At 47.3% G+C, this 27,829-nt stretch overlaps 1 protein-coding gene across 6 annotated transcripts in view; it reads right to left on the bottom strand.

Annotated features, from left to right (window-relative positions):
* The window catches only part of OSBPL3 (oxysterol binding protein like 3), a 184,615-nt gene that overhangs the window by 72,268 nt on the left and 84,518 nt on the right, over positions 1-27,829 (bottom strand). For all 6 annotated transcript variants that reach the window (XM_084787333.1, XM_084787334.1, XM_084787335.1 and 3 more), the window contains one exon: positions 15,687-15,930. In XM_084787333.1, coding sequence (XP_084643459.1) covers positions 15,687-15,779 — 93 coding nt within the window. In that variant the 5' untranslated portion in view covers positions 15,780-15,930. The remainder of the gene's footprint in view (positions 1-15,686; positions 15,931-27,829) is intronic.

Here is a 27,829-nt window from a genome sequence, read left to right as displayed (position 1 = left end):
CCTGAGTGCCCACGACGTGTGGCATTCAAGTGAACTGCTTTTCAGAGTTGGGAAGGGGGCGGGGCTGGGGGGGCGCGGTGGGGGGAGGAAAGCCTTCAGAAGCAGGCTGGGGAGATGGTCAGTGGATGAAGGCCGTTCCTATCAGCCTGAAAACCCGAGGAATCTGAGCCACAGAAGGAGAGAACAGATTCCAAGAGGCTGTTCTTAGATCGCCACACATGTGCCAGGGGAATGCATGTGTGTGCATGGCAGAGACACAGAAACAAACACACACACACACACACACACACACACACACACACACACACACACACCAGTGTAAAAATAATTTTGAGATGCCAGTGTTCCAGGCTAAAGGGACTGTGGGAGTGGCCCCTGATGCCCTCCACATGCTGGTCTGAGTGAAACGAACCCCTGAAATACACCACAGGGCAGAGTTGAGCCACCACAGAGATTAAGGTCCTGCGATGGCTAACTCTGCGGACTGAGCGCAGCATGCCTGGATCAATGCCCCATCCTGTATGGATCAGGCTGAAAGGTCATCGCGAATATGAGACGGAGAGAGAACCAGGGCTGGGGCTTCTCAGGGCTTCTGCTGAGGCGGAGGCGCAAATGAAGTCGGTCTGGCAGCCCTTGGGCACTGGATGCGGTCTATTTTACAGAACTTCTAAAAAGTGCCCAAGATAGAAAGCTGCTTTGTAGTTAGAAAGGCAGCTAGCCATTGATTCGTGCTCGTGAGCGGGCCAAGTTCTTTTCCATAGTGCTGGGTGCAGGGACTGAAATTCAACGCTGTTTCCCCCCAGCACAGCTATGCTCGCACAACGCATGGCGCCCAGGCACCTCGCACATGCGCAGTTCTCAGCTACCCTAGTCAGAAACAGAAGCCACCAAAACTTCCGTTCTTCCTGCAGCTGAGAGGTGTCGGGGGAGGAGATCTGGCAGGAGTGGGGAGTAGGTTTTTTCTGTTATCAGCTTACCAGGTTTCTAAAAAAAATCGAAGGGCAATGTCCAGCATTAAATCATGTGGCAGCTAATTACACCCGTCATTAATGAATTTAAAGGCATTTGTGATCGTGCAAAACCTGTCAAGAGAGGCTACAGATCACCAGCATTACCTTTCACGATCTTTCTATGGCCATGTGGGAATACTTGTCAGCAGACTGACAGTGAATAGAAGAACGGCTTTGATGTCAGACCAAATGTGTACATGGACTGCAATCACCAAGAACGGGAGTTGCCTCTTGTGTGTGTGTGTGTGTGTGTGTGTGTGTGTGTGTGTGTGTGTGTGTGTGTCTCAGCTATGGTTTTACAGGCACAACAGGCCAAAGGGCAATAAAAAGAAAAGTACTGGTGCCTGAGGTCAAATGCAGTGAAAACCACGGAGAGGTCCTGAGGAGGCGTAGCTCAGTTCGCCGGTGGGGGAGGGGCTGAGCTTCGGCCACTGTTGCTGGATCACTTCCAGAGGACCAGGCTAGGCTGCCTTGAAGAGCTCCAAGGACATCACTCCAAGGGGAAAACCAGGATGGATGAATAGGAGTCACGAGGCCCTAGAGCCCAGCTCTGCAGGAAGAGCATCTGATAGTAAGTCCACAGTGACACAGCTGCTCGGGGAAAGAGCACCCCTTAGTCCTAGGAGTGCTCCATCAGAGGCTAACACCACCAGCCAGGAGGGCAGAAGAGATGCTAAAGACAGAAGAAATGACAGCAACTCACACTCTGTGAAGCACAGCTGTAGTCGCCTCAGGTACAAACCTGACTTCGGGACCGAAGATTCGAGAAGGAGCTCACTTTGGCTCTGAAGGCTGTTTAGAGACCATTAGTCACCACACGCCAACAGGCACTGGGCTTTCTCTCTCATCACAGAGGTGTGGAGAGCTGAGAGAGTAAATACCCGGACAATCCAGGCCCCCAAATGCTCTCAGGCTTATTACCTGACCAGCCACAGAACACAACACCTTACATGCGAACTGGAAGAAGTCTACGCACTCAGCCCCTTCAGCACTCATGAGAGGCAGTGCTGGCAGTGACAGTGTCAGGGGACAGACACCGGACACCAAGGCAGCTGTCAGCTGTCCCACTGCTCCACCTGAGAGCATGTTGGATTTCCAAAAAAGAGACAAATGCTTACTGCAACTGTATTGACCACAGGCGGTTTTTATAATTAAGATACCATTTTTAAAAGTCTAGCACAGATGCAATGACTGTTTCTAGCCTGCTGATGACTCAGTTAACATTTATGGCTGCAATTACTTCAGCACTTCTTAGGCTCCTCAGACCTATTTGGAAGTTCTGAATATTCCTGTAGTGGTACTAAGGCCTACGAGCTATGAAAACATCCCCTCTGCCCTTCCTCTTATCCTACAATGTTATTCTGTAAACAGACCTTGTAGGAGGTGCAGCCATTCTGCCCAACTGCAGCCTGCCGTGGGGTGGGAGGTTGTTCCCCAGCTCTGATGGTGGCATTTCTGACAGCAGTGAAGGCATCGCAGTGTCCTGTGTGCCTTGTGGTAGTTCTGCCATCACACTGCTACTGCCCTCATCACACAGAGGGTGATCAGCACTGAAGCGCCAAAGTAGCCTGGTCAAGGCTGAAAGGCGCTAAGCAATGGGGACATGTTTGTGGGCGCCATCTGCAGCTCACACCCAGAACCTTGTAACTGGACAGTACCCACAGACAAGAACATCCTCAAGTGAAGCAGGACTCGGTGGAATCTCCTCAGAGACACACACCCTCACCACCCATCCCCCACCCACCCACCCTCACCCCGCCAACAAGACATCGATTTTCCCAGCCAGAGGCACTGTAACCACTGGCTTTCCCCCAGAGTCGTGGAATACCTGTTTTGAAATACGCAGTTTGAGAGAGAATATGGCAAGTCACCTGTTGAGCTCTTTTGCCTAAGCTATGAGGGCTCTAAGTAAGGTCAATCATTTGGAGGTCACAAAACTGAGATGCTTTCAGGGACCAGGATGCAAACCTTTTGCACTCTTCCTCCAGCTCCTTTCTCGAAACAACATTTCCAAGGCGGCAGCCAGCCTGCCACAGGGGAGTCTGGGCTGACTCACCACCCTCAGGTGGGGTGGGAACACGCCTCCAGAGCCCATGGGAATGGGACTGGGGCCAACAGTAAGAAGGCAGGACATTTGTGTTCCTTCTATCTTGAAATATTCCATTTGTACTTATCTTTATTACCTCTTGGTTTAAAAAAAAAAGCATCTTTTGTGTCATATAGTGCCCTGTGGTGTCTGAGTACTGGAGGAAAAACAAAAAACAAAAACAGACTCCATACTCAGATAAAACACAATCCTACTCAATGACAGTGCTTGTTAGCTCTCAAGAAAAGCCACGTCCAAGTTCAAGGCATGGGCTGGTGTCTACTCTTAATCTCAGTGTACTTAAAGAGCTAATGAAGTTTGTCATCAAAATAGAGGCACTTTTGGGGACTACTGCATATGTGACTTAGAATCACAGTTACGGGTTGCAGGCATTTAAAATGACAAACCCTTCCATATACAAAGCTCCTACAACACTTAGTGCCCTGACCTAGAAATGCCAGGACACACCGCCAAGCAATGCCCCTCAGAGCTAGCATCCATGGAAAATAAAATGACAATCTGGAGGTGCCAAATGAGGACTTCACACGTCATAGCAGGAGCTCAGACTGGCACCATCTCCAATGCCCCTTGCGACTAAGGGCCTGAGCTAGGGCTCTAAGCAGCAAGAATTAAATTCCTGAGGCTATCCTGGCAAGTGACCACAGACTTAGTGACTTCAATTTCCAACCCATAAATCTCTCTGTGTTTTTTATTTTGAGATGAGGTCTTGCTATACAGGCAGGGCTGGCCTCAAACTTATGCAGCTTCCCTCTCAGCCTCCTGTGTGCTAGGAGTGTAGACCTATGCTAACAGCACCCCACTCTGACTTTTAAAGTTTAAGAGTGCTGGGGGTCAGAAATCCCAAACCCAATGTAAGTAGAGCCAGGCTCCCTCTGGAGGCTAGAGCGAGACTGTGAGGCTGCCCTGGTCTCTGGAGGCTGCAGCTTCCCTGCTGTCCCTTCTTGCTATAGACACTTCTGCCTCCATCTTCACATTGTGCCCTCCCCTGGGTTTCTCCTGCATGGATTTCTTGCTTATTAATTTAGGGTCCATCTAGACAACTAAGGGTGCCCTGCCCTCTTCAAGGTCCTTAAATGAACCATATCTGCTAAGGCCCCCTTCCCAAACAGTGCAATAGTCACAGGTTATGAGGGTAAAGAAGTGGACCTATCTTTTAAGAGGCCAGTATTCAACCCACTACAGAAGTTAAAGGAGGCGCTGTGGTCAGATGTGCCAGGACGTTTGACCCAGCCAGGCCTGTGAACAGTACAGAGGACAATATGGCTGGACTCATGTCAAGGCCAGCATCCAGAGGCATGCCACATTAGTCTACCTGTCCTCTAGAAGGCAGCTAACACTCACTACTCTACTACCAAGGTCTAGATGTCTTCTGTTTGACCTTGACCTTCCTGCACTGTCACTTCTGGGCCATTAGATTTTGTTTGTTTGTTTGTTTTTTGTTTTTTTTTTTTTAAGACATGGTTTTCTCTGTATAGCCTTGACTGTCCTGGATTCACTTTTGTAGACCAGGCTGGCCTTGAACTCACAGCAATCTGCCTGTCTCTGCCTCCCGAGTGCTGGGATTAAAGGTGTGCACCACCACTGCCCGGCCCCAATAGAATTTTTTATTTTTATATATTATTGTGTGCACATGTGATACGTGATGTGAGAGTACATGCACGCATACACGCGCGCGCACACACACACACATGCATGTACTACAATATGCATGTGAAGGCTGGGGGGATAGCTTTCAAGAATAAATTCTTTCTACTGTGTTGCATCTCTCTCATTTCTCATGCCCTGCATAATCTAGTGACCCTTCAAGCTTCCGGGCCATTATCCCATCTCCACCTCCACTTCCTGATAGGAGTACAGGGATTTCAGATGCTCATCATCACATTGAGTTTGTTTATGTGGGTTCCTTGGATTCGACTCAGGTGTCGAGTCTTGTGCCAGTCTTGTGTGGCAGATGCTTTTAGCAGATGAGCAGTCATTAGCCTGCCATTAGCATTTTGCCATCACCAAATTACTGAGGTAGATTCTCTCTTCCATGAGAAAGAACCACTGGGCCAGCTCAGCCCGAGGTGGCATCTCATGGATCTCAAGGGTGATCCAGGTGCTGCACAGCTGGGAATCCAGGTACTGCACAGCTGCGAATCCAGGTGGAATCCAGGTGCTGCACAGCTGGGAAGGCATGCTCCCCTGGGACACCGGGGCCCCGGTTCTTCCTTCCTGTGACCTGCACTGTGGCTACTGCCGACTGTAGAGAAAGAGATTCATTTTCTTTTTTTTTGTTTATTTGTTTGGTTGGTTGGTTTTTGGTTTTTCGAGACAGGTTTCTCTGTGTAGCCTTGGCTATCCTGGACTCACTTTGTAGGAGATTCATTTTCTTAAGGCACCTCAAAAAGGATTTTATCAAGACAGTGGTTCTAAAACACAGAAAGCTTTCTTTGCTGCTTTTATATTTCACTTTTAATTCCGTGTATGGGTGTTGGCGTGTAAGTCTGTCTGTCTATCGGTTTGTCTGTCTGTCTGTCTGCACTATGTGTGCCTGAGGCCGGAAGAGGATCTGGAGCTGGAATTACAGTTGGTTGGAAACTATCGTGTTGGTTCTGGGAGCTAAACCCAGATGCCCTGCAAGAGCATCTGATTCCCTTACCACAGAGCGGTCTCTTGAGGCCCTGCTTGCTGCCTTTTATTCCAGAACTGCAGATTGGAACGCACGGGTCAGGAACTTTGGAAGTGTCCAGGGTTCGGTTTCTCTTCCTCTTTCAGTCAGGTATGGACAACAGCCTGTCCCCTATGGCTCAGGGAAGAACAAGCGCCCTCGTTCTGGTCACTGTAGCTGATGCTTTAACCTCTTCCCACGTCAAATGTTTGCTTCTCTGCAAGACTCAGTGTGAACATGTATTGTCAGTTGAATCTTATTTCTTCGCCCTTCCTACATCCAGAACAGAACATTACAAGGTGGCTGTGGCCAAAGGCTGGTGGAAAAAAAGAAGTAAAGGGCCCAGAATATAAGCCTGGAAAATGAGGACAGAAATAGACAGGTGAGTCTTTTTCTCGCTGGGACGACCAGATGAAGTGCTCTAGGCAAACGGGCCCACATGCTGCTTCACTCATCTGTCCTGTTCTGTCCTACACTCAGGTGCTGGCTGAGGAGGCCTTTTTAAACAATCATGTATACAGGACATGTGGGCCTTGAATTGACTTCTGGAGGCGCCTCTAGCTCCCCTGACTCTGGACACAGCATATGTCTGGGCCATATTTCCTTTCCACAGCAATTCAGAGTTCATAAGTTATTTTGAGATTCCAAAGGACAGTTGAAGGAGATCCCAGTAGCTGTAAAGATGCTCCTGGGTGGTCCTAACTTGGAGCATCCCTTGCCGACTCTTCCTCTCATTGTGGCCTAGTTATATGCCAAGCCTCTACACTGCCGCTGTCTCCCAGCTCGAAGGATGAGGCAGGGAACCAGTCAGTCACCTGTGAGGCAACTTCAGGATCTCTGGGGCTTCCATGCTTGTAGAAGGAACATGGTCTGTTTGTCAGGCATGCCCACCGAAGTTTCTATGAAATCTAGCAATTTGCACAACCCTATGAGGTGCTAAGGCACAGAGAAGGTCTGTAACCTGTCCAAAGCCAGGGGGTTGTACATAGTCTAAGATTTCAGGTCGGTTCCTCTGGCTCCAGAGATACTGCTTGCTGTCCTTAATTTTCTATGACTATTTGTTATGGCTATATAGTTAAATGGCTTGAAACTCATGTTGAATTTTGTCATTGTGGGGTATGGGGAGGTAGGGCCTTTAAGAAGTGATGATGGGGGGCTGGAGAGGTGGCTCAGAGGTTAAGAGCACTGGCTGCTTTTGCAAAGTTCAACTCCCACCAACCACATGGTGGCTCACTGCCATCTATAATGAGATCTGGGGCCCTCTTCTGGCTTGCAGGTGTACATGCAGGCAGAACACTGTATGCATAATAAATAAAGAAATCTTCCTTAAAAATTGCAAAAGGCAGTTTAAAAGAATTTTTTAAGTGATGAAGTTGAGGCAGGAGTTAACTCTCCCTAGGCACTAACATAGAAAAACTACAAGGTGGCCCCACAAGTGCAAGAACAAAGGAAGGATATTTCAATTATCAGCCAACAGCACCTGCAACGTTAGTGACTAACAATGCCAGAGAGAGCTGGTGCTAGTAGCCAAGGTCAGCCACTAACAAAAACATAGGTCAAAGATGGACAGAAGGGGGCGCTGATGTGCGACCACCACCATGACTGGGTGAGCAGCACGTGACCAGTACATGCCATCTTCCCTGGTTGCACCAGAGAAACATACAGAGTGTTGCCCCACCCTCAAGCTCGGCCCATGGTAGACCCACCAGTCTAAATAGAAATAACCTCAATCTTTGCCCAGTTCCTGTCTTTTAGAAAGCCCCTTGGCAAGCTCAGTGGTTATCCCTTTCTTGGGATCCCACTCTCAGGAGTTTCTCGCCACTTTCTTCAATTTCTCACTTTTTCTTAATGAAGCTTGCACTCACTTTGCTTACAGCCACATCCTGCATCTGTCTTTGACCATCATCAGCCTGAAACACAGAGCTGGGAGCTACTGTCTCAAGCTGACCCTCTGGTGGCCGCTGACAGTCCTTGGGTCACGCGCATCAGGATGCAGAAAGGTTCCGTGAGTCTCAAAGGTCTGCTCCGAAGTCATTAAAAGGGGACAGCTGACTTTCTTTCTAGAGTGACTTCTCCTTAAGTCATCAAGAGCAGGTTGATGCAAAGGTTGTCACGGGCACCCTTGGTGCTCTGTCGCCTCCCCTTTCTGTCCGTGTGTTCAAGCGGCACAGTATCATCATGAACCATGCCAGCATCCTGCTCCCTTTTGGACTTCCCCAACTCCAGAGCCAAATAAACTATTCTGTATTCCTTAGAGATGAGCAGTCTCAGATACCCTGTTACAGCAACCGGAAAGGAACAAGACACCAAAGACAACGCGACGTGACAGGAGGGTCCCACAGTCATGCCTCCTTAGTGTCCTGTGGTGTTGATACAAAGTCCATACTTTAAAAAGGAACCGGATCAAACCTAGCGCCTCCATATTAAATAAATCCATGTGGCTATCCTATTTTTTCTTCCTCCTCTTCTTCTTCTTTCTCCTTCTCATTCTCCTTGGCAGAGTCTTACACCCCAGGCTGGCATCAAGTTGGCCATCCCCCTGCCTCAGTCTTCCAAGGGCTGTTATTACAGGCATGTACCGCCACACCTGGCTTGGATCTCAGTGTGCTCAATACTCGACTGAATATATCAACACCTGAACATTGTACTTTAATTCACTGTGCAAAACTTGGCGAATTCTCCCCTAGTTAACCTACCTGCCCTATAGATTCTGGCATCCAGCCCAGGCCGATTGTGCTTTCTGAAAGGTAGCTTAAGCTAACAGCCTGCATAAATTAGCTCTCATCAGGTGACCCGGAGGGGGGCTCAAATGCCACCAAAGATAGGCCAAGGGACAGCAGGGCGACAAAAGCAAGCTGAGTCACTGTGGGGAGACTCACCCAGCAATAGAGCTCTCTCTTTCAAGGCCCAGGCTGAAGTGGGAACAGCGCCTGTGAACAGTCTTAGCAGAACGTACTCTCTGATTTTCATGCCAAATGCTAACAGCTCATTAAAGAACCGGAGCTGTGGCCTCTCTCCACCCAGGGGCTTCCCATCGGCTGCTTTCTTGTTTATGGTGCTGTTTGGCTCCTCTGCACGAGGCACAGCTTTACGCATGCTCAGTTGGGGCTTCTCCATAGAAGTAGTTGAAGGAAAAAAAAAACACACACACACACGAAAAAACCAACCAAACAAACAAAAAACACCTTGGCTGTTGGTTCTTCTAATAAAGACAAGCCATACCTATTCATTTTGTCTAGCCCCGCCTGGCTTCTAAAATGCAGTACTTTGAAATTCCTACCCAGGAATAGAAGGGGAGCAGTGGGGAAAAGACAAAATGAAATTACAATTACTCTTGTAAGTTTAAAAGTAGCAACTCTCTCTCCTACTCATATATCCCCTTTGCCTCCCTCATGAATCCACAGAACAGCCTGCACAGGCATCTTCCTACCACGCAACTGCGCGCACACTGGTCCCTTAGCCTAATCCTTCTGCACTGACCAGCCCGCATGCACCAGCCCAGCCCAGGCACTGCCACGGGCTACTTCACATAGCTCTCATTTTCACTTTCAAGAGAGCAAGTCTATTTAACACTGACGCGTAAGTGTCTACACAGCGTTGCATACATACAAGGATCGGGGAATCTACCCAGAAGTGAGAGATACACGGATGGGGGCATGTACGTGGAAGTACGTGGCTAACTGACATTTTGCACATGAAAGGCTGTTACAGAAAGGCCAAGATCTGGTCAACTCAAGAATCAAAGACAAGTAAGTTCGGTGTAAGGAAGAGAAAGAAAGTCTGAGGTACAGAGACTCCGATCTGCGCTAGATGAGAGCTTAAGAGACAAGGATGTAGAAAGACTAAGTCACATGACCAGGAGGGAGTTTTATTCTCTATTTAAAAAAAAAATCATGTGTATGATGTACATGAGCATGGTATGTGTGTGTGTCATGTGTGCAAAATGTGTAGTGTGTGTGTGAAATGTGTGTAGTGTGTGGTATGTGTGTGGTGTATGTAGTGTGTGGCATGTGTATGAGGTGTGTAATGTGTGGTACGTGTGTAACATGTGAGCATATCCGTCTGTGCGAGATGGAGTTTTAAATTCAAGCTCAGTGCTGCTCTCTTCCTGCTGCCTCTCAGACTCGAAGCACAGTAAAAAGTGTGTAAAACCGTGCACTTCTAGGCTGTCTTACGTTCATGTAAAAAAAAAAAAAGAAGCATGCAAAGAAAATGTACTATGTATACACATTTAGCATGCTCACACACACGCCATATATAGCCATATACAATATAGTTCCTTTAGAAAGAAATAGTATTCTGCCTGTAAAAAGGATGAAATCTTTTCATCTGTGACAACACGCATGGATTTGAAGGATACTATGCTAGGCACCAGGCGGCACACCGTCCGTTATCTTATATATCATATGTATGTATGTATGTGTGTATGTATGTATGTATGCATGTATGTATGTTGGGTTTTTGAGACAAAGTTTCCCTTTGTAGCCCTGGCTGTCCTCAACTCGCTTTGTAGATCAGGCTGGCCTCAAACTCACAGAGATCCACTTGCCTCTGCTTCCCCACATGTTAGAATTCCAGGCATGTGCCACCATGCCTGGCTATATTATTTATATTATAACTATGATACATAACAGTATATTTCATGTCATCTAGAACTTGAACTCACAGAAGCAGAAAGTAGCATTAAGGCACAGCACAGCAGTAGATTAGAGGGCATGAGCATATAGATTCAAAGCTCAAAGTTCCAGTTACTAAGGGAGAAGAAATTCTGAGGATCTAAGTGCAACTTAGGGACAACAGGTGAGAACAGTGCACTGCACTGCTGGGGCACCTGCCAGAGTCAGTCAGTTACACACTGACAATGTTCAAAGAGAAACAGTGCCCAAACATGTACAGACTTTTCCTGTAATCATTATTCCCTGGATACAGTGTAGCAACTGCTGACACAGTATTTCCATCAGGAATCAAGAGCATTGAAGACAGGAGGGTGGTCTTGTTGACAGGTGAAAGCTCCCACATTTCATACAAAGGACCTGTGCATTCTTACAGTCTGTTATCAGTGGGGCTCCTGGAAGCAATAGCTTTGTGAATACCACAGGAAAACTATATGGAACATTCGTCAGGATAGTGTATCTCTCTCTATGTGTACGCATGCTTGCGTGTGCACAGGTGAGGACAGAGGATCATATTCACATATGTGCAAGTGGAGGTCAGAATATGACCTCATAGATTATGCTTCCAGAGCTGATAATGTGTTAATTTTGAGACAGTTTCTCCTCAGCCTGGAGCTCACCCACTATGCTAGGCTGGCCAGTGAACCCCAGAGATCTGTCTGTTTCTACCTCAGTGATGGTTTCACAAGTGTCTGTCACCACACCCAACTTTATGCAGCTTCTGGGGGTTCAGCCCAGGTCCTTGAACAGTCTACAGGCTAAACATCTCCCCAGTACAGGAGAACAGATCTTAAATGCTCTTGCTATCCCTACACCAGACATAACTATGCAGGACAACCAGTAGATTTGTTATCTGGCTTGTGTTTATCATCCACACTGTATGCAAATATCAAAACAGTACAGCATAGATTATAAATATATGTAATTTTCACTTGTCAGTTACAACTCAATAAAGCTATAGGAGAGGGGAAGACTGTGTTTTTAACAGTTTGAAAGTCTCCATGGATCTGGAAGAAAGTAAAGATGTGAACCATACTGTGGGCAAAAGTGTTTGCTGGCTTCCTTCTGTGAGCTAAGGGAGCTAAAACGGTCCCCACCTGAGCCAGGCTCACTGCGGCAAACTGAGATGATGCACAGGGAGGTCCCCACAGCACAGTGAATGGAGGTTTTGCCATCTGCTCATCCAAGGAGGTAGAAGGAGGCAGCTGAACCTCAGCCAAGTTATCTTCTGGGCTGATGGGGATCTGGGACATTCCATTCTCACTATGGAAAAGGAGTCCCCAGTGCAATGTGAGACTTGCCCTGGATCGGTGTCCCTGGGAGTGGAACGTAGGCAACAGCACACTCTAACCCAAGGCAGGTGACTACATCTCATGCAAGATGAGGCTCTAACCACAGTCCAGAGCACACAAGGAAAACTAGCAGCGCAGATAATTTCCAGTGACATCAACATGGAACGGACCCATGGTGTGCACCGGGCAACCTGAAAGGGGTTTCAAAGCGGCACACCTTTACCAGTTAATATTGTAACATCCTGCCAGTTGAGCCCATGACTGTGGAAATCTTGCCGCTTTCAGCATCCTGTGATGAGGCTGCAAGTGCACTGCTTTGCTTTATTTAGCAACTGACAGATGCAACGGGAATGGCTGAGCCCCAAAAGGGCCAGCAAGGGAGAGATTCCAAGGCACCCGAGACTGAAGCAGAGTCCAGGCCACTGTGCGAGGCAGACGATGGGAAAGCTGGGCTAGCCTGGGGCGGAACACTTTCCTCTGTCAGAAAACGAGACAGCAGGAAGACTTGATACATGGTCCCTCCAAAGTAAACAAGGGTTTTATAACTAAATTTAGGCTACTTATGAAATGAATATACTGAATTCTCTGCTTATTCTGTCATAGAGGCAGTATAAATGTTCACACTAACAAAGCACATGTAAGAGTCACCTGGGAGGATGGAACCTCAGGACAGAGTTGCCTCTATCAGGCAGGCCTGTGGGCATGTCTGTTGGACATTTGCTTGATTGCTGGTTGAAGGAGAGGGACCAGCCCACTGTGTGTCAAGTTGGCAAAAGCTTGACCAGCCCATAAAGCAACTTATGTGTGTTGGTTGTGCAAATTAAAGTGGGAGGTCTTAAATATAAAAGATGACCATTTGATGAATAGTCAAAAAAAAAAAAAGTTGGGGTGCTGGGTATTTTATGGAAAATAGCTTTGTGAAAACCAAATCGACCAATCTTATGAACACGCTGGACGAGTTCCTGTAGTGAGGATGGAAGTGACCCAGCTCCTCTGGGGCTGTCTGTCATTCTTGCTACTTCACTGGATGCACCCTCCTTCTGAAGCCAAAGAGCACAGAACAAAGGCTGGTGTGGTGGCGCACACCTGTAATCCCAGCACTCGGGAGGCAGAGGCAGGCAGAGGGCTGTGAGTTCGAGGACAGCCTGGTCTATAAAGCGAGTCCGGGACAGCCAGGGCTACACAGAGAGACCTTGTCTTGAACGAAACAGAATGGGCAGAACAAGAGCTGCTGCTTGGAGTCAGTTGCTCGGGTGGGAGGACAAATGACACGGTCTGCTCCAGTCCCGACCTGAGGTCTGGCTGTTGGAGTGGGAGAGGCTGGCGGAAGCTGGCCAAGGAGGCAGGCTCCCTCCCTCCCTCCCTTGAGAGCAGATCTCTGGGGGCCCATGATGTGTTAGCATTAGCCACTGACAAATTTAATCTTTTTTTTTTTTTCAGGAGGGGGGCGAGGGTCAAGACAGGGTTGCTTTGTGTAGCCCAGCCTTGGCTGCCCTAGACTCACTTTGTAGACCAGGCTGGTCTGGAACTCACAGAGATCCACCTGCCTCTGCCTCCCCACCACACCCCCCCACAACCTCCCACTCCCCCTACCCAGTGCTGGGATTAAAGGTGTGAGCCACCACACCTGGCTGACAAATTTAATTTTTTAAAAAAAAGAGACTTGATACCTTATGAGCATATACAGGGGGAGGAGGTCCCCCTCAGTCACAGTCATAGGGGAGGGGAGTAAGGGGAAAATGGGAGGGAGGGAGGAATGGGAGGATACTAGGGATGGGATAACAATTTAGATGTAATATGAATAAATTAATGAAATATATTTTTTAAAAATTCCAAGAGGTGGGGGAGTTAGGTCAATGGTAAAAGTGCTTGTCACATGTTTTAGCTCTTTGTTTGCTTTGTTTGCTGTGAACCACAACCAAAAGCAACTTGGGGAAGAAAGAGTTTATTTGGTCATACAGCCTGATGACAGTCCATCGCTGAGGGAAGCTGAGGCAGGAACTGAGGCAGGAAGCTGGAGGTGGGAACTGAAGCAGAAACTGTGGAGGAGTGCTGACCACTGGCTTGCTGCCCCCCCCCCCAGCTTGCTTAGTTTGTTTTCTTACACAGTCAAGGGGAGGTGCTGCCTACAGTGAGCTGGTCCCTCCTATATCAATCATTAATCAAAAAAGACCCTAGGGACTTGCCTACAGGCCAATCTGATAGAGGCATTTTCTCAACAGAAGTTTCACCTTCTCAGGTGACCCGAGCTTGTGTCAGGCTGACAACAACAAAAATAAAGCCAAAGCAAACCAACAAACAGATTAGCCAACATGAGCACCTGAGTTCTTTCTGGACAGGTCATAGCACAACGTCAACATTTGTACAAGGTGAGAGACAGAGACAGGTGAGTCCCAGGGCCAGCCAGCCTGGTGTGAGCAGCCCAAAAAAACAATGACCAGACTGTCCCAAGTAAGGCGGAAGGTGAGAATCCACACCAAGTAAGGTGGAAGGTGAGAATCCACACCAAGTAAGGTGGAAGGTGAGAATCCACACCTGAGATTGTCCTCCAGGCCCCACATGTACATCACGGCACAGGTGCAGGCATGTTCACAGACATGGACACATGCATGACACATGCGTGCTAGCACACACATACACGCAAAAATAAATACTGAAGAGGAAAACACACACACAGACACACACACACACACACAGACACACACACACACACACACACTCACTCACACACTCTCGGGTCTTAAAAAGAATCTTAAAGGGGCTCCTTTATGTGTCAAGCTCACAGCGAACTTTAATTGGCCCAAAAATTATGGACTTGTGGGTGGCAAGCTCCCCGACCGAGACAAATGTTCAAACTAAGAGACACTTGGCTGAGTCACTATTCTGCAACGTTCCCGAGGTGGGCCGCTGCTTAATTGTCGCTTCCAAATCTGGACAAAAGCAAATTCTGCGGCCAGAACTTCTCACAGGGGGGAAAAGGCAATGGCCACAGAGCCAGTAAACACTGAACAGCTCCAAGGCCTCTGGGGTTGGAAATCCAGCTTTATTGCATAGCCCGCTCCCCCACAACCCCCCACCTCCCTGTTTTGCTGAAGCAGGCCGGATCACAGTGATCAACATGCCCTTATTGTCACGGATTGGAACCCAACAGATCTGCCAAAAAAGCCATATTGGAAAGGAAACCGAGTAGCAACCAGTGACCACTGAGAGTCACTTGGGAGTGACTGATTCTGCCCTGCTCACAGGCGATCTGGAGGCACACGCTTCCATCAAGCTTGGTGAACAGGAGAAAGTGCAGGTGGATATTGCAATTACTGGAAAAGTGATTATTGCTTGTTTTGGTTAACAGGATATAAGGGAAGGAGGGAAGGGCTGGAGAGATGGCTCAGCAGGTTAAGAGCACTCACCACTCTTGCTGAGGACCTGGGTTCAGTTCCCAGCATTGTGGAATGGCAAGTGACAAGCAGGTGTAACAGTCCCAGGAGAGCCAATGGCACCTTCCAACCTCTGAGTGTACTACACACATGTGGTGCGCAGACACAGATGCAGGAAAAACAGCCATCAACAGAAAATAAAAGTAAATAAATCTTTTTTTAAAAATCTAAAAAAAAGAAAAGGTGGGCCCTGGAGCAAAAGACATGGAGTTTTTGTTCAGCATCTGGTCCTCACTGGGGCAAGTAATCTGGTCCCTATGACTTGGCTTCCTTGAGCAGAAAATGGAAATGTTAGTGCCTGTGTCTGTAGACAGTCGCAAAGGCTGAGTAAAGCAAAGAGCCAAACACAGTTCTCAACACCTGGGCGGAACAGGAACTGATTCTCTTTGAGTGTCCAGGTTATGAGGACAAGGGCTTGCTCTTAAACTGAGAGGCGGTGTCGCCCAGTCAAAACACACCTGTGCCTGCAAACCCTTGTGATTCAACACGCACGTCAGGATCGACACAAGTTAAACATTACCTGCCGGCTTCCTTGCTTAGAGGAACAACTACTTGTGCTTCTTGAAGGTGAAACCAATTTTTGGGACACACCCAGGCTCTTCTCGTCGCTCATTGTGAAGAAGAGCAGGTCACGTGGGCTCAGTGCAGTCACAATGCCATGAGAAGGCGGCAGAGGTGAAGGGTGTGAGGTCCTTGCAGGCAGATAGATGTCCGCTCTCAGCCAGTGTGTTTTAAAACCATTTTGGGTGTCTCCGAGGAAATCTCTAAAACCAGAAGAAGGGTAATTAGAGAAGCTAGCGGATTACGGTAGACATCACCTCTACTTAGCTACACAGTGGCGAGGTCACACTACACATACAGAGTCCAGTGGACGCCTCCCACCTCGCACTACGGAAAATTCTGTGTATGCGCTCTTCTGTATTGTTTTGCTTTTTGTTTGTTTGTTTTTGTTTTTCGGGACAGGGTTTCCTGTTCTGGGCCTGGCTGTTCTGGACTCATTTTGTAGACCAGGCTGGCCTCGGACTCACAGAGACCTCGCCTGCCTCTGCCTCCCAAGTGCTAGAATTAAAAGCGTGAGCCGTCACTGCCCAGCTTCCGTACAGTTTTAAAATGTGACAAGTTTAAGAACATTAATATGGTGATCTGAATGGAGACACATACAAAACCACAGTGAGATACTATTTCACATCACTATGACAACTATAATAATTAGAGCAGTAAGGAGAAGAAAGTAACTGGCATTGGGAAGAATGTAAAAAATTAGAACCCATTGTTGGGGTGAACATAAAATGTACAGCCACCGCAAAGAGGAAGTAGACAGTTTCTCAAAATAAAAAGGCACAGAATTATATATAATATACAATTTTACTTCAAAAAGAATTGAAAACAGGTGTCTAAAGGAAAAGTTAGACTATTGCTCATATCCGCATTATCAGTCCAAACCCTGTAACCTGATGAGTGTATAGACTAAATCTAAGAAACAGAGTAAGAAAATATTATCCAGCCACTGAACAGAAAAAAAGGACTCATACATTGCAACATGGAGGAACCTTGCCGCTATCATGCTAAGTGAAAGAAGCCAAACGGGAAAGGCCACGTTATAATATTCTATGACTACAATGTATACAGAGTCAGGAACCCACAGAGTTGGGAGGTCACTTCCTGGTTCCCGGAGGGGGTGGGGGGAGGGGGAGGGACATCAGGGAGAGACTGGATGCGACAGCTTAAATGGCTATGGGTCATTAGCAGGTGATGAGATGTTTTGGAACTAGACGTGATAATGGTTGTACAACACTACAAAACTACTAAATGTCACTGAAATGCAGAGTTGAAATTATTTAAAAGATGAGGTCAATGTAATGTGAATGATATGCTAATTATTTTTAATTCCCAGGGGCAGGGGGTGGTTTGGCTTGGTTTGGTTTTTTAGAGAAAAGCAGTGGGGTTTTTTTTTTAAATCCCAAGGGATTTTTTTAATTCCTTCTAAAGACATCTGTAATGTGATGTAACAAACGCTGGAGGGGAGGAGGGACAACAGAATTTCCCACATCTGGTAGCACACTAGTGCTTAAAATAGTGCAGTGGTCAGGGGGTAGGGCACATGATACTCACTGCCAAATGTTATAGCACAGATTTCTACATGATTCTGGAAAGCATCGTCACCTTCTTTAACAGTCTGATAGGAGGGCATTACCTCTATTTTACAGAGAAGACCATAGAGCCTCTACTAAGTTAGGGCTCTAGCCAGATCACACAGATAGCAAAGGGGGGGGGGCGTTATCTTAGCCCTTTAAACACAGAGCTGGACATAGGTGTCCCCCTCATGGTCAGGTGTGGCACTAAGAGCTATGACAGTGTCTCTGATGTTATCAGACTACAGTGTGGGTGAACACTGACTAGTTGGGGGAAAAAACACTGACTAGGGCACCCCACTTCCAAGTAGCTAGTGAGGCTGCCAGCTGTACAGCTACAGGAGCCTTACACTGAGGGACAGCCCCTCAAGCTGCATAGAGGAGAAGTCCCTTCATCCACAGCCCTGAGGTAAGGGCAATGGTTGTGCTTGGTTAGGGCTGCAGAAGGCCAGGACCTTACTAAACACACTCAGTTCAATTAAATTCTACAACTTTCCCAGACGTGCTGACAGTAAAATACGTGTTATTCAGCCCACTCAAAGTGTTCTCATGGGCCAGTTTTTAAAGAAGGCTGCTATAAAATTGACCTGGACCCAATTAGTCAGATAGGATATCAAATGGGATTAATTATTAAATACTCAAATTTTATGTCTTTCTGGCATTTTCTTCTCTAAAGCCATAGCTAAAACCAAAACAATGCAGTGAAATTATCTAAATCTTGGAAAACAAATTAAAGGACCTATAGCCATAGAAGTCAAATTGACTGGTAGTTTGAATAAGCCTCCTGCTGCCCCCTACCCCACGTCATGCCAAGTTCACGTATTTGAACACTTGGTCTATAGTTGGTGAGGCTGGTTTTGGAGGCTTAGGATGTGTAGACTTACCTAAGGGAGTATGTCACTGGGGGTGGGCTTTGAGAACTTACAGCCTGTCCCTCCTTGCTGTTCATTCTCTGCTTTGTGCTTGTGGTTCGAGACCTGACCCCTCAGCTTCCTGCTCCTTCAGCCTTGCCTATACTCTACCATCATGGACTCAGTGCTCTGGATCCATAAGCCCAAATAAAGCTTCCTATCCATACGCCGCCTTTGCGGCAGTGTTTCATCACGGAGATGGAAAAGAAACTAACACTCCCTGTTTCCCTAACGCGTGCTCCATCTCTGGAAACACTACGAGTTGGCTCCAACAATGAAGAAGCCTGACAGCAAACAACACTGGCTGTTTACAAAATTAGCTCTGCTTACAGGGCATGACTAAGTATAGCTGAATTAGGGACAAATTAAACTAGCTTAAAAGTGCCAAGAGAAGCTGTTCATATTAATAGTGTGTTTAGTTAACAGTATTGCCTGTTGTCTAAGAAAGGGAGGAAAAAAAGAACTCTATGGTATCCTCAATAATTGACGAGTGTGAGTGTGAGAGTGTGTGTGTGTGTGCATGTGCGTGTGTGCAGTCATCACTATGGCAACACGTCCACAGTGGACTAGCAATACTAACAAAGAGTTTCTGCCTGTGTGTGTGTGCCAGGTTTTGCTTTCCTAGGCCTAAGGTTCTGATAAAGGAGAGTATGGGAGGAAATCGTGTGTGAACTCTGAAGGAGGGCGGGGTGCCTTAGGCAATACGTTGAGTCATGGGAATTAGGAAGCCCTGCCACATGAGCAGCTCGGGGAACTGATAGCAGGGGTCACCTTATCTCTTGACTCATGATCTCCACTTTGGAGGGAACTACCAAGTAAGCCAAGGCTCTTAGCGGGCTAAAACCAAGATTATAGAATTGGCACTTAGGGTTAAGGCCTCTGCCAGCACCACACTCCTATTAGTGGGCTAAAACCAACACTGGGGAATTGGCACTTAGGATAAGGCCTCTGCCAACACCACACCCCTTTTTTCTTATCTCCTCCCATACCTGTTACTTTAAAAAAAAAAAGCAGCCTGAGAGTGTGAGCCGGGGGAATACTGCTATTTTGTTCCCTAGGATCTTCCTGCCCTCTGAAAGACAAACAAAGCTCATCCTAGGAACATGTGATTAATTCCCAGAGCAAAGAGTAAAGGACCAATGCTCTGAGTCGGGGATCCCAGGCAGCACTGGTGGTCACTGCACAGGGCAGCCACCACATCTGCTCTCAGGAGCTCTGCAAAGCTAAGCTGAGACTGTCAGAGGGACAGATTCCTGCATCCACTCTCAGGGACTCCACAGGGTTGGGGCTGACCTGCTGTAGGAAAGGGCTTGGCCTTAACCAAGGGACATCTTCTACTTCAAATTGACTGTATTGACCTAAGGAATCCATAATGACAAATTACTTAGGAGGCACGTAGAGCCAGGAGCCTTGAGTTGCTGATTCAGGGATCTCTGGGATGCTGAGATGCTGAGATGAGGACCAACCCATGAAGGACATTCTGGTATTCTCACCTCACCCAGTGACCCTTGGATGGAAAAACCTTTATCTAAATCAAGAAACATGCTGATTTGAACAAAATATAATAGCTTCCCTGTCATACACAGAACGGCCATTTATATCCATTTTTCTCTTACTGTGGCTTCCCAATAAAATGTACCACTTACAGTACATATACAACTATACCTTTGCAAGTGCATAACTACCACCTGGCTTCAGAAACAGACTGTTCTGTAGCTCCCAAAAGCTCTGGGGTCTCCTGAGGCTAATCCTCTGGAAAGGGATGTGCTCACAGATCTTTACAAATTCTGTGGTGTGCTGGAGGGGCCTCACAGGTGGTTGTTTTGTTTTGTTTCTGGGGGGGGGAGGATAATTTTGTGTATCCTGCTTATTAAGTGTTTGATCTATGACCAGGAAGTCAGTGCAAGACCTACTTTCAAGTTAGCATTATCCCCAAGTTAATAAGGGAGAGGCTCCTAATTCTCCCCTTCTTCTAAATCACAGTCTCCTCATCCAAAGTGAGAAAGCAGACGCCCTCAGGCCAATGCAAAGATACTCCAAGGGGCCTTTAAGCTCAGCTGGGGCCTTTCTTAACCCCAGGCAGCATCAGATCAACGATGAAAATCAGTTGCAGCTACAAGTCCAGTGGGCATAATCTACGCAAACATACGCCACTTAGAGGCCTCTACTGGGGAAGAGAGAACAGAGTCCTATCAAAACCTAGGGGAGAGCGCTGGCGAGATGGCTCATCAGTGAAGGGCATCCGTGCCTCATGCAGAGGACCTGGGTTGCTTTACACAGAGAGTATCATAACCATCTGTAACTCCAGTTCCAGAGGCTACACAGCCTCTTCTGACTTCAATATGGGGGCACTAGGCCCATACGGGATGCACAGACATACATTCAGGCAAAGTGCTCATACACATAAAATAAATAAGTCTTCTCAAAAAAAAAAAAGATTTAAATGGGTAAGAATAAAGGCTGACCTATCTCCAAGATGATCCTAAGAAACATTTCTTTAAAACTTCACGTGAAAAAGGAGATACTATCTAGGAAAGAACGGGGGAGGTGCATGCACCGCAGTGTGCCTTGGAGGGAGCCAAGGTTTGAACTGGTGGTGACCTACATCAGAATGTACCGTAAAACACAGTCACTTTTGGGTTTGGTAGAAGGTTTTTCCTATGCAAAGAGGAAATAGTAATATCTCAGTACTCAGTACCTCTCAGGATGCCATTAAGAATGAAGTGAGAGGGCCAGGCGTGGTGGTGCACGCCTTTAATCCCAGCACTCGGGAGGCAGAGGCTGGTGGATCGCTGTGAGTTTGAGGCCAGCCTGGTCTACAAATTGAGTCTAGGACAGCCAAGGCTACACAGAGAGACTCTGTCTCAAAAAAAAAAAAAAAAATGAAGTGAGAAATAAGGTTAAGGCAGCTGGTTTGCATAAAGCAGACAGAGCTGGGTCCCAGCCCCTCCTCTCCTGGCTAATGTGGCCCAAGACCTCTACGCATCTTTCAACTCAAAGAAACGCCAAAGAACTTTCCAACAGCTGTCATATCTCCAAATGCACACACAGTCGAGGAAGGCCTGTTTGTATCATTAAAGCAATGCACTTCCTCTAGAAGAAGACAGAGAAGGAAAAGGAAGGCCACACATTTCATCATCACTGCTCCCAAAAGCAGGATAAGGGTAGGGCAGATGGCTCAGTGCATAACATATTTGTTATGCGAGCAGGAGGGCCTGAGTTTGGAACCCTAGCACCTGCATAAAAACTGGGTGAGGTGGTGCAGGCCTGTAATCCCAGCACTGGGTAGGTGGAGGCAGGTGGATCCCTAGGGCTGTTTAGGCATCTAGTCTAGCTGAATTAGCAAGCTACAGATTCAGTTTCAAAATCTAAGGCGGGGAGTGGCTGGGGAAGTCACCTGACCTCAGCCTCTGGCCTATACACACACACACACACACACACACACACACACATACACACCAAGTTAATGTCAACTAGGAGAGACAGGAACAGTGGCATGTAAGCTAGCTACTATTCCGCTGCCAGCAGGGCTGTGGTCTGCACTCAGACACTTGGTCAAGTGTGGCTTGAGAAATAGGTTTTCCTTGCACAGAGAGGAACCAGCTCTCCTGAAGGCCAGAAAGCATACAGTTCTAGATCATTTGCAATACCATGCCCTGAATTGGCACCAGATAACCCTTAACAGGGTACCCATTTCTATGCTATGGTAAAAGTTGTGGGCCTCTTGAGAGAACATCTCTCAAAACACCTCTACTTCAGACATATCACGATCAGAAGTAGAGATGTGGGTGATATGACTTGGAATGCCTTAGAACAGAACTTCAGGATCAGAAATTTCTAGAAGCCGATTTGACCCACGATAACCTGGTATTGACAAGCAGCCCTGAGCCTTATGTGTGGTGCTTCCTGATCTTCTGCCCTATCTGACCAGAGGTCTTGCAGGAATAACAGCATCTGACTGTCCCTGGGGGACGAGCACTGAAGTTCAGAGTCAAAACAAAGTCTCCTCCACTCTGGTACCCAAAGGGCAGCTCCCGGCAGACCACGCTCCATCATTGCCTCTCCCTCTGGAGAAGACGAGGGTCAAGAGTCCTCTGATGCAGGTGCTTACCCCACGTGGCATATCCAAAGAGAATGCCATTTCTACCACCTGCTCCATCCTGGTCTTTCAGAAGCCACGTCAGCAACACCCACATGTACCGCTGTGGAGCAGGGTCCAGTGCTCAGCCGTGGTGCCCGAGTTTGTGCCCAAACCATTCACTCACCACTATTGACTAAACAAAAGTGCAAAGCCACCACCAGTCACCCACAGAATTGTGACAGGGTGCAGGGGTGCAAATGTTCTTCCTACAAGAGCCCCACATTTTCACTGTTTGCCCCCGGTCCCATGATAGCAATGAAGTTCTGCCTCGTTTGCTAAAATGTAGTTCTCCGTTGCTTAGAAGTGAAGTTTCTCCCACTGTGCCTCTAACTTCCTCTCTGTAACCAGAGAGGAAAGGATTAACCGCCTTCCCGCCAGAACCCACACCAGCAAGACTACCGCTTCCACCTCCCACCCAGCACACGCACAGACGTGTCTTTTAAATGTGGATTTATTTATTCCATGTGTGTATATGCGCACCTGAATGCACGCATGCGAGTCGTATGTGTGTATGCAGATGCCCATGCAGGCCAGATGAGGGCGTTGAACCCTTGCTACTGAAGTTGCAGGTAGCTGTTGAAATGCCTGCGTGGGTTCCAGGCACTGAACCCTGCTGCAGCCCATGCGCGGCCACATTTAGTCATTTTTTTCATGTGTCATCTCCAGCTCTTGTACATATAAATGTGACATTCGTCATCTCTTTGCACTTCTCTTGCTAAAAGCCAAGGACGGGTGTGTTCCAGAAAGAACATGAGCACACAGTTGCCCTCCTCGCCTTGAGCACACTAAACAAAATGGTATTGTCGTTTGTTTGCGTGCTTGTTTATTTTGTTGTCGTTGTTTGTTTTTGTGGGGTTTTTTTTCTAGACAGGGGTTCTCTGCATAGCCTTGGCAGTCCTGGACTCGCTTTGTAGACCAGGCTGGCCTCGAACTCACAGAGATCCACCTGCGCCCCAAGTGCTAGGATTAAAGGCATGCGCCACCACACCCGGCGCTTGTTTACTTCTTAAAGCAGGGTCACTGCATAAAGCCCAGGCTGACCTGAAACTCTCAAGCCATCTGTCTCTGCCTCTAGAGTCCATGCCTGTGCCAGTATACTCAGCTACGGCAATTATTAATTTGACTTTGGGCCTTGACTTTAGGGACACTCCCTTCTGACTCTGGCACCGCTGCCCTTACAGTTCACTAGGATGCACAAACCATAGATACCGCTGGGAAGCCGGGCTGCATCTCCTGGATAAGACTCCCTGCACTTCCTTTAACTGACACCCAGGACTTGACCATCTTCCTGAGGTCATTGTTATTCAATTCCATCGTGCTGATGTTGACCCCACCTTTGGATAAATCTGAGAGTCTCGGCTTAACAGGTTCCCAGGGTGATTTGTACATGCACTGTTTGAGACATGCAGCTAGCCTTCTAGATCCTTCTTCTCTTACTCTGAAGCAATGCTTTTCGTTTGTGGGCTGTGATGTGGCAGGCGTTCCTGTGTCCTACCAGGCATGCGCTTTTCAAAGGGTGGCCCTAGGACTAGTGATGTCAGCCTCACTTTGGCACTTATGTCAAGTGTACAGTCCCAGACTCCAGCACAGAATAGAGAACCACTGGCCACACCCAACGGTCCAACCCAAATCTAAGCGCCACTTGCACAGATTATAGAATAGCTTATCCTCAGCACAGAATCCCAAGTCCCAGGTATTGTTCCTCAGGAAGCCGGAGCCAAGCCTGACCAACATCCCAAGGCACACTCTGCCTGGCTGGTTACCCACTCTGTAAGCAGTGGATAGCAAACATCAGTTCTGCATCAGTTCCCAATGCCCATTCCCACGCTTAGTCATGAGGCGAGAGATTTTGTGTCCTGCTCCCCAGAAAACCGAAACACAGACGAGCCAGGGTGGCTACCTCAAAGCCCACCTCAGTGACATACATCCCCTCAACAAGGTCACACCTACTCCAACAAGGTCACACCTTATTCTTCTCAAATAGTGCCACTCCCTGATGACTAAGCAGTCAAATATAGTAACTTACAAGTGTGGGGGGATTTCTTATTCACGCCACCACAGCACTCAAATGGCCTCACTGGTATTGAAGAAAATCTTTCCTTCCTGGCCCTGAGACACATCTCCCCTTCCAACCCTAAGGTTTCAGCTTAAAGAAAGAAGAGTATTTCTGCTTTTCGTGGTATTTGGATGACCCAGTAATACAACCACAAAAGAAAGCGGGGTGACTGTGCACATCCTAAGCAGAACCCAAACTGATCCCTTTCCTAAATGCGAGCTGTCGGGTGTGCTGAAAAAGAAGTCGTTCAAGCATTTCAGAGCAGACAGATAGAACCCAGTGCAGAGTTAGGATGCAGGCCCTGGATGCCAGTCAGTGTCCTTGGGATCTTGAGCCACACCAGCCACACCTCAGAGTGAAGGGGAGGTAGAGCTGTCTTCTTGTAAGATGTCGTCTGGAGATCCTAGTGTGCAGCCAGGGTTGAGAATAACGTCTAGAATTTTCCAAAAGTCTCTCTCTCTAACAGTCTTCATGGCAGCCACCCATGACGGGCCACATGGTACCCAGTTTGGATCATGATTATCCAACGGTTCTCCATCCAGCTCCCAAGAAGACGGAGGGAATCCTGTTTTCTGTTGTGTTGTGGCCAAACTAGCACTGGATCCCTTGACTTGGCTGGGCATCTGTCTCCTACCGCCTCACCATTGTGGGGTCATCTAAATATTTGCCATGTTCAGTCTACACTGTCCAGTTACGTCTCTTTAGAAAAACAGATGAACGAAGAGGGAGACTGAACAGCCTGATTTGCTGTTTTGTAAAGAAAGGAAGGAAGAAAACAAAAAGTCAACAAAACAAATGAACAAGCCCAGAGGCTTCTTTTGTTTGTGTCCTGGGTCTGGGATCCAGACTTGTAAAACTGTTTTCAGGCTTCCCAGCTTCTCCTGTGAGCCCAGCTCACTGAAAACATTAGTTGTGCAGACAAGATTTTAACATGCTTGTGTGACAATCCTGGGGTTTTCCCAGATCATGTGCTGGAGAATGTTTCTTGGTTCTTATTAAACCTATATTTGTATCTAATCATCTATTGGTTTTTGTATATTTACTTTTCTTTCATTGTGGTAAGATACTTAATGTAAAATCAGCAGACTTCAGGCTACTTTGTGGGTTCCTTTTTCTACCACCTTTCTCCACCCTTCCAGCCCCCCAGAACTAAGTAGGAGAGAAAGAAGGGTAGAGGTGGAAGGGGGTGTCGATATTGTTAGACTACCTCCTCTTGATTAAGGGTGTCGAGTTGCTTGGGCAAGTTTGATCTTTGCCATCAGGATATTTGATTTCTTCTACTCATCTCTTTGTGCACAACTACTTGACAAACAGCAACCAACTGAAACAGAGGTAACCAGCAGCAGCAGGAGCAACAGCCGCCACAGGCCCTCTCGGGGCCCTAGCATTTATATACCCTCTCAAGATCCCCAGAATTCCTAACATCATACTCTTGAAGAAAAACTAACTGCAGCTGGCAAAACCATGCCCCTGCCAGAGCATGAGGCAAATCATAGTCAGCTGCTGTGGACAACCTGAAGCAGCCCTATATCCCACACCTGGGATTAAAACAAAAACATGTTCCCATGACAGTTCTGTGTTTTTAAAGAAATCAAAATTACAAAATCCTCACTATACCACACAGGCTTATTCACTACAGGCAGAAGGTCGCACGCACACCAGATCTCCAGAACGGACACTGCAAAAACACAGCCCTGTAACCACCACAGTAACATCCTGTTCTCTCCCATATCCCAGGCCCTGGCAACCATCACTGCGTCTGTGAGTGTGACTATTTCAGGCATCTTACATAAGTGCGTTCGCCCAGTGTTTGTCCTTCTGTAACTGGCCAACTTCAGTCAGCACATGATCCATGTTTGTGTCTGCTATAAGACTGCTCTGTTTGCATGGCAGGCCACATATCAGCACTGGGTTCTTGACACATTTCGACCATCTCTGGGGCCTTCGGTTGTTGCTATGCCTTTGCTATCGTGTGCAGTGCTGCTGGGAGAAAGTGCACCACAGCAGTTCTTCCTGCTTCTTCTTTTCTTATGCAGTCACATAGGCATTTATTGAAGTTTTGTCCTCGTGCGTTCTTTCTAGAAGATTCCACTGTAGGCAAATCTTGACTGCACCCAGAGTTTCAGTAAGGCAGCTGACATCCAGCTCTTTCCCCTCCCTCCAACCTGCTGCCTGCTGAGTAATCCTGCATTGATTTCCCCCCACCCCCACCCTTAGAGGTCAAGCTGACACCTGCTTCTGATTTCCCAATCAACCACCCCTCCCCAGACCAACCAACTCCTTCTCCCAGATCCTCAAATAACATAAAGCGTGGCTCTCCCTGACCCTCATCACCTCCAACTGGTTTTATATTCTTCTATTCTCAAAACCACCAACCCGTTTTTGGCCCCTATGAGGCTACGCGATTGGCACAATATTTTTCTCTCGTTGCCTGAGCTCCTCTCGTCCGATTCACCTTCCAGGACTTCTTTTCTTGTTCCTTATTCCCAACATGTAGAGGGTAAGTAGAAGTCGCAAGGCGCCAGCATCTGAAACTCACGACACACTTACCCTGAGGTCTTTGGACTCCACTTGATGCACATTACTAAATGTGTGAGTTGCCCCCCCTCACCTGAAAACAGGCGCTGATGATGATAGGAAATCATCACAGGGTTCTATGACGCCTGAAACGCTCACCAATCGATTACATTTTAGCTGCAATTACTGAAACTCCATCTCCAAAAGCTCACACTCATAAAAGCTCATGGCACCCTGTCCTCCCATCATTATATCCCACTTTCCTCACTCATCTGTCTTCATGAAACCCTCTCCCCCATCCGCAGAAATGTCCTGCATCTTCCTCAAGCCATTTTAGCCAGCACCTTCCTCCACGAAACCCTTTCACCCACCCCTCCCCATCCCCACACGGCTTTGTTTCCCTTGTGGGCTCCAGCTTTACTTTGGGGCTACGAAAGTATTAGTCATGCTTCCTGTAATCTGAGTCACTCTTTGTACCCTGACGGTGAGAGGCTGGTATATGTCCCGCAACGGACTGCATCTGATTTGTCTTTGCGCTCTGTGGAAGAGTTACTTACAAAGAGCGGTATGGAGAATGGTTAAGCCAGGGCCACATCCTCCATGTTGAGCACATGGATTCCCACAGACACACGTCCCACATCCTGTCCAATGAAACCACTAAATCACTGGGGGTAGACTGGGGATGAGAGAACCTTGTGGACATGCCTTCCTTTTTCATGCCTCCTGGTTTTTGGCTCTGTGACCCCCTCTAATTAATATATATATATATATATATATATATATATATATATATATATATATATATATATATATATATATATATATATATATATATATAATTTTTTTTTTTTTTTTTTTTTTTTTTTTTTTTTAGTTCATCATCTCTCCCTGCCACTTGGCTTCTTT

This window comes from Acomys minous (genome assembly GCF_964271855.1).
Source record: "Acomys minous genome assembly, chromosome: 6".
Classification (NCBI taxonomy): domain Eukaryota; kingdom Metazoa; phylum Chordata; class Mammalia; order Rodentia; family Muridae; genus Acomys; species Acomys minous.
This window is presented reverse-complemented; position numbering and strand designations above follow the sequence as displayed.